The following is a 12,432-nucleotide window of genomic DNA, read 5'->3' as shown; positions in this document are numbered from 1 at the left end:
TTTTTAATGTTGGGGGAAAGACGTACAGGAGCCTTATCGGATTGATGGTCCAGGTCTGCTGAATGGGGATCAAGGATGCCCAGTTTCGATAAGGCAAAGCGGGCCATCTCGTAAAGGCAATCGGCGATAAATCCAATGAACACGACGGCGGCGTGTAGAGATATGATAAAGTACCCAACTAAGGCCTTATTTCCCTCGTGCACACCGGCCCTAGGGAGAAATGCACAGCTCATCCCGATGATGACGAGCCGAACAGTTGCGAAGCAAGCATGTCTCCACGCCCTTTGTGCTCGCCAGTTCCATAGCAGACAGGCTAATATGAAGACTTCACACGATAGAAGAACGAGTATCTGGCCGAGGCCGGAGGTCTGTAGAGCGCCGATTGCTAACCCCCTCAGGAACGGGACCATGTATAGAGTATCGGAAAGCCAGTCTTGGGAGGAATTTCTCGGGTAGGAGCCCTTGTGGAAGAAATTGTTTTGTCGGTCGTTCTTGACCAAGTACCGGACTATGAAGGCCAGTGATACGGCTAGAGCTGCGACGAAGGAGACTGCGAGAAATGTGCGGTAAACAGGGTACCATGTGGCCAGGAGTGGTTGGTAGAGAGATAAGGCAACGATGGGAAGGAGGAAGTAGTTCAAGAGGACCCGTGCGACACTCCAGCCCGTGTGCTGGATGTGAGTTAGGAATTCCGTTGGAAGGTCTAACATGTGAGTTGAGCCGCGGGTTGGAAACAGCTGCCAGGCCGATTTGATTAACCATACGAGTTGGGCTGCCACTATAACTCCGAGTATCACTAGGGCTAGGTTGACGATTGCGTTGGTCCAGAGATCACTCATTGCCGTTGCTCCCAGGTATTGAGCCATCTCTTCGAAGCCGTAAGTTGCATTTACAGCGTATATATTGTCCTCAACACCAGGGTAGATGAATTGATGTGTAACGGGCCAATTTCTTAGAATCAGTGATGACCAGGCGAGCTCACCTAGTGATGCACGAAAGAATCCGGGATAAGATAGCGTTAGGCATCCAGTCAGAAAGATGAACTGGATGTACTGCAAGCAGTCGCCCATCCCCGGGAGATAAGATTCCGCTGGATCTCGAGATGCATTCGCGAGCTCGTACCGGAAAACTCTCCGTCCACGGCTTCGACAAATCATGAGGGCACCGTTTATGACCCCGGTGAGAAACATGATGGCTAGGGGGACCCCCTTCAAGACCCCCGATGCTGTTGAGCCAATGTACGGGGTGATATTGGCGGCGTTACAAGAAATATCGGTGTCATTCAACCGAAGGCGGATGGTCGTTGCCAAGGTGTTCATGCGGTACGCATGGTCCAATGAGTACGACGCTCGGTACGTTGTGTACGTCCGAGGATCGGATCTAGATCATCAGTTGAGAGCTTCCTGTTGGAGGATGCAATAGGTACCTCGGATAATAGATCGGAGACAACTCCGGGCAGTCAGCACTGGAGTCCAACAGGCGGTCATCAGTAATAACCGAACGACCGAGTACTCTTGCATCAATTGATATGCGTGCCAATGCGCCGCCCAAGGCTTCACAATTATGAGACTCATAATCGCCGCTTAATGTTAAGGACAGTATTGTTTTGTTCGCATGTTTAGTGTCTAGATAGCCTCTCAAGGAAAGTGGCTCAAAGATATGGTCGATTAACGCATCATCCGAGGGGCTGCAATCCAAACGGCGAATAAAAGCCGCATGTACACGTAGGAGCAAGAGTGATATCAACAAAACCCCGAGGTTATTCCTGTGCCACATTGTGTCTTAGACGGAGCACATGGCAGTGGCTCACTCAATGCAGATCCTTCGATACTCGCCTTGTGGTGAGCGGGAAGAAACAAATGTATTAACACTCCAGCTCCGGAATGTTGGGGTCAAGTGGCTCAGCTGGATCTGCACCAGCAACAGCTTTGAGACCCAAAATTTTTCCAGAAAGACAAAAATAGGCTTAGGGCTTCGGATCGGCCACTCCGGCGGCCTTGGCAGGGCGTTATGAAGATCTCCAATTGGCCCTTAGACGCTCGGCTCGTGGGAAGGTTTCCCACCTTACTGGATCAGGAAAAGCCATTGGGCGCTAGTCCGACTTCAAAACAAGCTAGCGGGAAACTATTGCCGTTTTGAATGCCGTCGGTACTCCACACGTTCGTCTCCTTTCTCCAGTATCTCCGGCCAGATGAGAGCTCCCAGATGGATCAGTTACCCGTTGCAGCTAATCAAGTGATAAGCGACGATGATATCGGGTATCAATAGAAGGGCTCATAGGCGCAGCAAGTCTTTGGAAGGCATGGGAACTCTGTGGCCACTGACTATTGTCAAGGCGAGCGACCTTCAACCCGTAGTTGAGATTCAAGATACATTGTACCGCACACCCCACAGTTAGTACGATAAGAACCAACGCGACAGCGGCGAAAAACAACATCATCTCCCTGCCTACAGTATTGGCACGCTGTGAGTTTCCGCAAAGCAAGACGATCCGACTAAGCAGATACGCAATTGACCCGAGGTAGCATGCCTGTTCATCGTCAGGAAATGAGACTTGACGAAAGGAAGGGAGGCTCACAATAACAGCCATCAGCGCAATTTTGAACCCAGACTTGACACAGTAAATGCCGGCGACCATCACCAGTAATGAAGTGGGAATGAGCGCCATTGTCAGGGAATATTCAGGCTCCGCAAAATGCACATCGATCAGGTCATATTGGATGATAAATCCAGTTAGGAAAAAGAAATCGAATTTGATTAGGACCAAATAGATCTGGAGGATGTTAGTCAGAACGAGGGAGAGCATATAGAGATGCTTACCTCATAGGCTAGATACCGCAGCCGGAGCTCTGGACTGCCGTGGATGCATTTATATATTGCCCAGGCGTAGTCCGTGTGAAGCCGATAGGCAAAAGGTGCAATAACGAGCGAACAGATGGTTAGAATAGCTGGGATAGTGACTTCTGCCGGTCGCATTGATGGCCAGATATCCCGAGACCAATCCACGAGTGGATTGCCCATCCCGTCAGCTGAACCCTGCAGTGAATGGGTAATATCTCGCATTTTAATGTACTGCATGACCGCATACACGACAATGCAGACGTTGGTGAGGCATATGGCAAGCAAGGAAATATTGTTTTTGTGGTGGATTGCATCCAGCGAGAGAACGACTTCGTAAATGCATGCGAAAACTACAATACCCATGCCCACAGGAATCACGTATGAAGGCGTAATTTGGATGATATTGGGATTAACCCATGATTGCCACTGAACAAGAATGTATCTGTTACTCGTTAGCCGGATTAAGAATCAATGCCTCTGGACAACTACACTGACATTTCCAAGATAATGACTAGTGCCGCTTGCATTAGAAGAGTCCCACAAAACCACCACTCATTCTTAGTGGTGGGTCTGTACATTTTCTGAGGGGTAGGAGCGCTCCTAATAAGTAGAGGGGGAGAGGCGATATTAACTTGATAACCAGTGGAAAGTCCACGGGGTCGATCTTTATATACGGAGCGATACTTCACTGGGTCAAAATTTTCATGCTCCAGGTGTCAGGGAGCACCAGCTCATAAGTGGGGTCCGGCGCCCTAAAAGTAGGGATCTCCAAGATAGTTCGGCATTAGCTCCCAGAAATATAGAAAAGGGGTTTTGACCCCTGTTCTGAATAGCTTTTTGCTTTTTCCTTTCCTCTTTAAAAAGAAAAAAAAAATGATCTATCAACCACTATATAAGTTTGATAAAATAGAAATTTATCATACCTACATAATAAGTCTTATTGCCCTACTAACCTCCAATTGTGGGATCGAATTAGTGACCACAACTTAGCGTGAGTTCGAGCTAGGGGTAACAAATGGAATCTGATTCGTATTTCATGAAATTTACCACCCCTAGTTCTAGAATTACTCCGGAGTATGGATAGCAAAAACTCCTATAAGTATGCGGAGTACGGAGTACTAACTACGTAGTCTTTCCCCGGCTGGAGATCGAGACCCACTGCTACCCCCACCTTAGGACTTTCAGCCTCTTCTACTCCGTACAGCTGTAACATTTCATGCCAAAGGGGCGGGGACAAGCTCCTGCTTGTCATTGCATGTATTCACTTCCCACCTTCTCCTTGGAAATCTCCTATTGCCCCTCAACGATGAGCCCCTCTTTCCCCTGCCGGAATGTGGTGGGCATCAAAGTCGAGCCCGAGAAAGTTGAGAATCTCCGCCGCAAGTTTGCGAGCCTGCTTGGCCAAACCAAGATCGGCTACCCTGGTGCCGCCCCCCGTTAGCTTCTCCTCGCAACATCTGGCAGAGCTACAGCAAAAAGACTATCATGTCTGTGAGAAGACGGATTGAATTTGGTGTCTAATGTACATGGAGCGCGGGTCCACTGACTCCGAAATATCGGAGATGCAGTACCTGATCGACCGCAAAAACGACTACCGCTATGTACCTGGGCTGCACTCTCCTAAGGCTAATGATGAAACGTTCCTGCCAATCCATGACGATACCATTATAGACGGCGAACTTGTTCTCAATACCTATGAGGACGGCTGGCAGCAGCTGAAGTACCTAGTATTTGATATACTAGCATTAGGCGGACACAGTGTAATGCAGGATCCATTCGACAAGCGCTTAGTTCATTGTAGCCCATTGAGAGCGTGGCCTTAGTATACAACGCTCAGTGTTCATACTTGATTACTTCCAAAATTTTGGTGTTACATATTGTGCAGATGGTACGGAACTGTAAACCTAGAAAAGGACGCACCAGGATCCAACTAGCATTATGTCATTATATTGTCAAAATACCCACTCTGCTTCCATCAATTGCGGGGATAGCTCAGTTGGGAGAGCGTTAGACTGAAGTTCACTTCATCAGATAGACCCACTTGGGTTATCTAAAGGTCGCCGGTTCAATCCCGGCTCACCGCATAACTTTTTGCACACATTTTTTTACTTCGACTTAAGTCATCGAACGAGCGGATGCTACCTGCTACTGTTATGAAGTATTTGGTTGTTCGTTGGGCTTTAGCAGTGTATGAAGTGTTGTGGGCAGTGTGGGTTGCGTGGTTCTGTTTTAGCAACGGTCCATTCCCGAGGAAAAATTTTAGGCACATACCAGGCACCAGGTAGTACCCGAACAGAATACCCATATTGGACCATTCAATAATAATGGTAAAAGGTAAAATGTGAGATTGGCAATGAGAAGTTAAATTTTATGGCTGTTGTCCTGGAACATATTCGCTTCTGTGGTGCGTATATATTTGTTCTTATGTCAGTCGCGGCAGAATATATATAATATGACATTCAACCTTAATCAACACGGTTCTCCTTACAGAACTACGGGTATAAAGTGAGTTCATAGAGTAACATTGAGATACCCAGAATATGAATTTTCTGGTCTCTACAGAGTAGTTAGTAGCTTGCCTACTTTATGAACAAGATGCAATGGTTAAATTGTGGTTGGCCGGGGAGGAGTATAAATTTAGCTTTTGCACAAAACCCTGCAGACAAACATATCTCCGAATAGGGTAAGTGGCAGATCTGACCAACCTAATGTTAATCTATTAAGGTTCGGCGATCGATGACCGTCGTGATTAAAGTACCGCCTATCGCCCTTGCAGCATAGGGCGAACCAAGGGACGCGAGATCAGTTGAAGAATCTAATCGCACGGCTAGATTTTAGAAGCTCCACAGGACGTTTAGAAAATTAAGAGTTACAGATTGCCAGATAAAAATATATGGGGGTATAATTGTGATGCATAATCTATAATACAATATATTGGTCGACTGTACAATGGCCACAATCAAAACTCAAGCAAACTCCGATGCTCCCAACTCTAAAACCCATCCACGCCGTGATGCAGGGAGTATGGTGCTAATATCGTACCCGATGATGAATGAGCTCGGGCGGGCTCGGTATAGACGCGGTGGGGGCGTGTCCCTTGATTTGGTACAACCGCAATTGCAATAAAAAAAGTCCGTTTCTCAGGCTCGTAGTAATAATCGCGAGGCGGGTGTTGTTCTAAGGGGATATATATAATGTAGCGCGAAAAGCGACGGGAGGATGCATCGTCGTGATTTCTCACGGGAAGAACTGTCGCTAATTGGACGGTGAGAGTCTGGTGGGAGTAGGGTCTTGAGTGATGGGCGGATTAGGAGATTAATACGGAAACGCAAACCACCGGGGTTTAAATGGCGTTGTTGGCGCAGGTGAAGCTGCCATGGGATTTATCGTTGTGGATGGCCACACCGGATACCCAGAGGCCCAGGCCACAGATCATGACACCGAAAATAAACAAGCAGACGTTGCACAGAGTGAGAAAGATCTTCATCGGCGAAGCGAAATATTGGCCCTTATAGATGTAAAGCCAAAAGACGCCGGGAAGACCGAAGGTGAACCAACTGACGAAGAGAGCGCTGACCAGACTGAGCAGGTTGCTGAACACGGGAATGGCCTCGGCAATGATCCAGGCAATGACCCAGAAGACTACGGCCAGACCAATCCAAACACCAATGCTCTTCCAACTCCGCTTGTGCATCAACTCGGTTCCACGGAGCATGCGCACGTAAACGTTCTTGATGGCCACGTGGCCCAGAACTACACCGGCGATGACAATGGTGGGGATGGCGATACCGTAGGCAACTTTGCGCACCACCGGACCAGCGGAGCCCAGAGCAGGGGAGGCGACGTTCTGTCCGGCGTACCGGTAGATGACAGCCGATGCGACAGTGTAGAGGATGATCTCGAAGCCCTGCAGCATGCACAGGGACTTGGGGAAGTCATGTGGGTTCTTCATCTCCGCGATAAAACCGAAGAAGGCGGGATGACCACCTGTGTGCCCATGTTAGTCACGTACTTTTGAACGACGTCCATTGGAGAGAAGACCTACAGTAGGCAAAAACAATGTTGGTCACCGCGGTGAAGCCGGTGACGAAGTTCGTCTTGCGAGTGAGCTGCATCTCGTCATATCCGGGGCGCTCGATGCCAACACCGATCATCGTGATCACGACGGCGCAGAAGATACTCAGGAAGGCTAGAATTCCATTGTCAGCCGGTGAATCATGTCATAGCCAAGAGATCAATGGGTTCTTACAGGTCACAGCGAGCCAGGAGACGTTCTTCATGGTTCGGGGCAAGGAGAAGATCAAGGAGAGAACCAAGCCGACGACACCGAACACAATGGAACATGTACCGTGGTCGGTCAAGGTATTCATCATGACGGTGAAGGTCAACAGGTGACTGCCACAAGCGAACAGGAAGAACAGCAGCTGTCCGACTTCGATGACGTGGCGACCGATGGGACCCATGAGGATGAAACCTGCATCGGCCATGCTATGCACGTAGGGATATTTGTGTCGGAATTGTGCGATGGTATAACCCGAGTAGGTGGTGACGATACCGAGACCGACGATGAGAATGATTGCCCTAGTCCATGGAGTCAGTAACGATGGTGTGGGCTGAATTGAACGTGGCGCAATGCTTACGGGATAAGACCAATGGATGCGAGAGTGGCCGGCAGTGACAAGACACCGACAGAGACTGTTTCAGCGATCATGACTATTGTGTGGGTTAGTATTACTTCGTCATTCTGCGCGGGGAGTCGTACGGATTCCACATTGCCTATCAGAGCATTGTTTGTCAGTCAGGCTTCTAGAAGGATTCCTGGGAATGTCGATCACACATACCACCAGTCCAAGGTCTTGTACTTGACTTCTGCCGTCTCTTCAGCACCGAAAGCGTCCACTTCCAGCTGGGGAGGCTCCTCCTTCAGGTTGTCCTCAAAAGGAGGCTTCTCGGAGTCATTCTCCCTCCGATCCAGGCCATGTTCAATATCTTTGACATCAGACGACGCCATGATTGTCGCAAACCAAATGCACACACGGTGTTGAAGATGTGTGTGCGAGGGGAAACGGATTGTTAAAGTAGTAAATAAATATAGAGGAAAGAGAGAGAAAGAAAGAAAGGAACGAACCACGAAGGCGAAACGGGAACGCGGGAGGAATGCGTTAGTTAATAGCGGGCGATGATTGGCAAATCGGAAGGCAAATTAAGAGTTTTCCGTCTGACTGGTCCGATGTCGGGGGCATAACCTGCATTAGAGCCGCTGCTGGCTCCACTTCGTCATTGTTAGTGTGACTCAGAGAAAAGAGGCACCGAGGGAAAAAAAAAAAAAAGGAAATGGACAAATGTTATTCATGAGATGTCGAATCACCTACCTATTGTAAACTAGTGTCCACTGTCTCCTACTCATTTCAAAACGTCGTGAATCCTTCAAGCTGTCGACCCCAGAAACGGCACGTGTTCATCTAAACGGATCTCCCAAAGTTTTAAGGTTTTTCAACGGATGCGGCGGTGGCGCAACTCTAATCGGGGCACCACGTGACGTCGTGCTGATCAGGTTTTGAAGTCTGGGCACTTTTTCTTGGAACTTCTCTCCGCATACTCAAAAGGGAATCTTCTACGCGGTTCCCGCTTTCGGTCTTAGTGCCTTCTCGGCTCCGAGTTGCCGACACGTGGTCCAGAGCTGGACCCTGACAAAACTGTAGGTCGAGAAGGAACAGTATGTCACTGATGTCGCCACAAAACAATGCTAGAGTACTTGTTACGATGCTGACATTTTGTTCCATACTGATTTGATCTGACCATGTTGTCATGGACAGATGGGCACTGACACAATCCTGGTTGATCATTTCGGAACGGAACGGAAATGAATAATAGTAATTATTATCTCATGTCATCTTGCGTGTATCCCGCCTCGCTTGCAGCACAAGGTGACATCCGGAAGGACTTCCTCTCCAGGCCTTAGACTCGTACTACCTCGCAAGGAACTCCGTCGGGATACTCAACTAACCCCGCATAAAACTAACGAATTACCGTGCCCAGATCAGATCTCCCCAGCTGGGGTGGTCGTTGGAGGAAACTCCACCGGCGAACCCCTGGGTCTCCTTTGCTGCCTTGGTCCAGGGCCCGTCATTTCCCCGCGTCACCACGTATTCATAAAATAGAACGTCCCACATAGGGTTCTTGTTTGTGACTCCACGACTGGCCTCGGATATGTTTCGCCAGGGACCATTGACCAGGACGGCTTCACATCGGTACCATTGGGGATCATAAAAGACGGTGTGGTTTAGATTATATTTCGCGGCGTACTCGGCCGCTTTGAGTAACAAGCCACCTCCGAGACTATAAAGATCGCTGCCTTGGCTTTGCCCGACACGAGCGCCGTACGCCGTCCACCCGATGCCCGACATGGTGTGGCCTGATGCTATGTCAGCATGCCTGCCCGAAGTAACTACCGGTCGGTATGAATCAGCAAGGTAACGATGTACTGTACCTTGATCACGCCCAGCCTCCACCGACTGCCCCGTCTCGGGGTGATACATGGCCAATAACCCGGCGCAACGATCGTGGATGAACGCATGAACGGCATAATTATACAATTGCACATCGTCCAGATACACCGCGAAACTCATCAATGCCTTAATGCTGGCCATCCCGTAGTTCGCCTGCCCAATGGCGACAGACTGCCGGGAGAATAGCCAGTACAGCTGATTGCTGAACCCACTGCCGCCCTGCCATCTACTACCGGACTCCGTCCAATTCCCTTCCCATCGCATGATCTCGGCGGCGTTGACGAACAGGTCTCCATCCAGTCCGATGAGCAGCGACCGGTCAATACCGATGATATCCGTCAGATTTGACCCCCACGCGTCCAGGATGCTGGTACTGCGGCTCCAGTGCGATTGGTCGCGGGTGATATACCACATCAGAGCGTTCTGCCACGCGGCTCGCGCGTCATGCGCAAACGAGGAGTAGTTACTGACTTTACCCCGGGAAATCACAGTGGCGGGTCCTTCCATCGTGTAATTGGCGAGGGAGTACTGGTCGGCCCGGAAGCGTTGGTACGCCGATGCCCAGGGTTCTTTGTTACGGAGCACATTGTCCCGCATGCGCTCGAGGTCCTCATGTGTATGCCAAATCCCGGGATGGACGAAGTCTCCAGGGTTTCTTTTGAAATACTGTGCCGTGTCGATGGGCTCGAATGGGCCCACGGCAGGGATGGCCGGGAATATACCAGGTATATCATATACGGTGGCTTGAGCCGAGCCAATGCTGAGGGCTATAATTGCCGCGTACACGATTGTTATTCTATTCTGAGATTGGGCCCACATCAGCTAAAAAGAATGAAAGAAATCAGGGATGGGAGCTTACTAGCAGCATCTTCATGGACCTGGTGAATCGATTGCCAACTGTCGTTTCTAACTAAATCCGTAGCACCAGGTTTTTTTAATGCACCCGATCCATTAACCCCACCGGCTAGTTGAATTATATTATTCGCTGTGCTCCGATTGATTCGCAGATGTAGTATCTCCGACATCTTCCCCATGGGGATCCTGCAACCCGGAGCTGCGCCGGCACTTGCTCCGACCTTGAGCCATTTTAACGTCCATCTTATAGCCTACTCTTATATCTATTACATAATTATTATACCCCCATAACAATGGAAAGGCCGACGTGTTTCAGCATTACCAATTTGCATTGTGTAAAGAGCTCATAGCTTCTTGAATGTCATTCCAAGAAATACTCCGAGTTAAGGAAACCCTACCTAGACATGATTCACCTGATTAAACCCCATCCAAAAATCCCTCTTCCAAGCATTAACAAGCCTCGTCACCGTCGGATTCCCAAATGGAGCCTGCTGCGTCGCAAAGAAGCCCGCAACGCCCAACTCCCGACTCACCCACCACACAATATTAGTCGCTCCACCCCACGCCAGCACATTTCCAGGTTGCCCTATCTCAGCCACCGGTCCAGTACATAACGCACCACCCAACCCGTGATTCACAGCATCATTCGCCACAGGCCCAGCAACAATCGCCCACGCAGGCCGTAACTCCAAGAGCATTTTCACACTGGCTGAACCAGGCACAAGCTGCGGCGTAAACATCTCCGCGATAGTCTCCGGTTTCAACAGCTTCGGGGACTCCGAGATCAAATCTGCCAACACGGCAAGAAAGTCTTTCGCAGTGGAGGAAAGACCGCTACCACCCTCTTGATCTTCGGGGTTATCGAATGGCCAGCTATCGTAGGGCTCCAATCGTCCGTCGTTGGTTTGGACGGCGCCATGCATTATCCGTGCGTTGTATTCGGGGTGCGTTGAGATGTTGAATCGTGGGAAGGGAGCTGAAAGGCCTACTTTCTTCCAGATGTTCTCTATCATGTACTCCTCTAAGGACATTCCATCGTGTAGTCGACTCACAACCACGCCGGCCCAGTCTAGGCTACAGCCGTATAACCAACCATTCCCCGGTTCGAACACTAACGGATACTCATATTTCGCCGTAACGCGGAACGAAGGTTTAGTATCCTTTCTAGCCTGTGCCCTCAGACCCAGTAGTCGATTCGTAAACGGATATCCTAATCCAGAAGTATGAGCCAGAAGATGTCGCGCCGTAATTGGGGTTTTGCTCGGCTCGAAGGTGAAGTCCGATCCCGAGACGTCGGTGAGGATTTGGACGTCGGCGAACTCGGGCAGGATGTTGGTGAGGGGTGAGTCCAGGGTGAGGAGGCCTTTTTCGATGCATTGGAGGAGTGCGATGCTGGTGATGAGTTTCGTGGCGCTGGCGAGTTTGAGGACGGCGGATTCGTCCAGAGGTGAGGCGTCTGCGGAGAGGGAGTTGTAACCGGCTATTTTATTGTAGATTTCATTTCCTGGGGGTGTACGTTAGGAGAACTGAGGAGGAATATTATTCTGGACCTGGGATACCATTTTTATCTATGCATTTGCATATTACTCCGTGTACCTTGGGGTTTTCTTTCGCGGTATACTCGGTGAGGAGGGCGTCGAAGTCGGACATTTTCTATAGCCTTGCAGAGTTGTCGTGACGAGGAGAAATCTAGACTTGTAGGGTTCGTTGAAGATGTGTTGGTAAAAAATTATAGGGAGAGTGCTCGGAGGTCAAACGAAGCTGCGCAAGGCAGCAAGTTTGTTGCTTAGCTTCCCGTAGGAAGAGAGGGGACGAAGATGATTCGATAACTACCTGTACTAAACTACACTATACCCCTCCACAATTACAATAGGCCCACCGGGGGCTCGGAACATCAAAATCAACACTCAATCTAAACACGTCATTTTAACGCGTCAATCGATCGAGAAAGGCCCCCTGAGGCCCCAGGAACCGCTATGGAGGTCCCAAACCCCCATAGTGGTGGTCTACCGAGCGCGTCGAGGTGGGCACCCCTAAACGGCGTGCCACCACCATCACCACCATCACCAACACCGATATATCGCGGGGGCCCTAGGGTCTTAGATATGCCTATAAACCTGGAGCAGATAAGCAGCAGCGAATCTAGCAGAGCCCCAAGTAGGGCCAGCTCTAAAAGCAGCAGAACTACACAGAGCGCTCAAAGCAGCCGAAAGCGGGGAGAACGAGA

At 49.7% G+C, this 12,432-nt stretch overlaps 7 protein-coding genes and 1 non-coding gene across 8 annotated transcripts; 2 read left to right on the top strand and 6 right to left on the bottom strand.

Moving 5' to 3' along the window:
- Window positions 1-122: 122 nt before the first annotated feature.
- BDV27DRAFT_139492 (uncharacterized protein) lies at window positions 123-1,041 on the bottom strand. Its single transcript, XM_032069467.1, has one exon. The coding sequence runs from the start codon at window positions 760-762 to the stop codon at window positions 328-330; it is 435 nt and encodes a 144-aa protein (XP_031920435.1). The 5' UTR covers window positions 763-1,041; the 3' UTR covers window positions 123-327.
- Window positions 1,042-1,301: 260 nt separating this feature from the next.
- BDV27DRAFT_139491 (uncharacterized protein) lies at window positions 1,302-1,857 on the bottom strand. The gene has a single exon (XM_032069466.1). The coding sequence runs from the start codon at window positions 1,774-1,776 to the stop codon at window positions 1,381-1,383; it is 396 nt and encodes a 131-aa protein (XP_031920434.1). The 5' UTR covers window positions 1,777-1,857; the 3' UTR covers window positions 1,302-1,380.
- Window positions 1,858-2,227: 370 nt separating this feature from the next.
- On the bottom strand, window positions 2,228-3,419 carry BDV27DRAFT_170608 (uncharacterized protein; the record flags this gene model as incomplete). The annotated part of the gene is made up of 4 exons (XM_032075347.1): window positions 2,228-2,530; window positions 2,579-2,773; window positions 2,821-3,283; window positions 3,337-3,419. 4 exons carry the CDS (start codon window positions 3,417-3,419, stop codon window positions 2,228-2,230), a joined length of 1,044 nt encoding a protein of 347 aa, XP_031920433.1.
- Window positions 3,420-4,822: 1,403 nt separating this feature from the next.
- BDV27DRAFT_t244 lies at window positions 4,823-4,925 on the top strand. Its single transcript has one exon. It is a non-coding gene; the product is annotated as a tRNA-Phe (tRNA).
- Window positions 4,926-5,731: 806 nt separating this feature from the next.
- On the top strand, window positions 5,732-6,075 carry BDV27DRAFT_88429 (uncharacterized protein). Its single transcript, XM_032077864.1, has one exon. It carries the CDS (start codon window positions 5,791-5,793, stop codon window positions 5,965-5,967), a length of 177 nt encoding a protein of 58 aa, XP_031920432.1. The 5' UTR covers window positions 5,732-5,790; the 3' UTR covers window positions 5,968-6,075.
- Window positions 6,076-7,966, bottom strand: BDV27DRAFT_88428 (transmembrane amino acid transporter protein-domain-containing protein). The gene is made up of 6 exons (XM_032077863.1): window positions 7,683-7,966; window positions 7,604-7,617; window positions 7,482-7,554; window positions 7,091-7,422; window positions 6,887-7,030; window positions 6,076-6,828 (listed from the first exon to the last, which is right to left on the bottom strand). Exons 1-6 carry the CDS (start codon window positions 7,850-7,852, stop codon window positions 6,185-6,187), a joined length of 1,377 nt encoding a protein of 458 aa, XP_031920431.1. The 5' UTR covers window positions 7,853-7,966; the 3' UTR covers window positions 6,076-6,184.
- A 901-nt stretch (window positions 7,967-8,867) lies between these two features.
- BDV27DRAFT_151395 (uncharacterized protein) lies at window positions 8,868-10,169 on the bottom strand (the record flags this gene model as incomplete). The annotated part of the gene is made up of 2 exons (XM_032071355.1): window positions 8,868-9,256; window positions 9,332-10,169. The coding sequence occupies 2 exons, from the start codon at window positions 10,167-10,169 to the stop codon at window positions 8,868-8,870; spliced, it is 1,227 nt and encodes a 408-aa protein (XP_031920430.1).
- A 346-nt stretch (window positions 10,170-10,515) lies between these two features.
- Window positions 10,516-11,989, bottom strand: BDV27DRAFT_139487 (serine hydrolase domain-containing protein). The gene is made up of 2 exons (XM_032069465.1): window positions 11,765-11,989; window positions 10,516-11,709 (listed from the first exon to the last, which is right to left on the bottom strand). Exons 1-2 carry the CDS (start codon window positions 11,853-11,855, stop codon window positions 10,604-10,606), a joined length of 1,197 nt encoding a protein of 398 aa, XP_031920429.1. The 5' UTR covers window positions 11,856-11,989; the 3' UTR covers window positions 10,516-10,603.
- Window positions 11,990-12,432: the final 443 nt, after the last annotated feature.

Source organism: Aspergillus caelatus, assembly GCF_009193585.1.
Source record: "Aspergillus caelatus strain CBS 763.97 unplaced genomic scaffold BDV27scaffold_477, whole genome shotgun sequence".
NCBI lineage: Eukaryota > Fungi > Ascomycota > Eurotiomycetes > Eurotiales > Aspergillaceae > Aspergillus > Aspergillus caelatus.
Note: the sequence above shows the minus strand (reverse complement) of the source record. Positions and strands in the feature narration are given on the sequence as shown.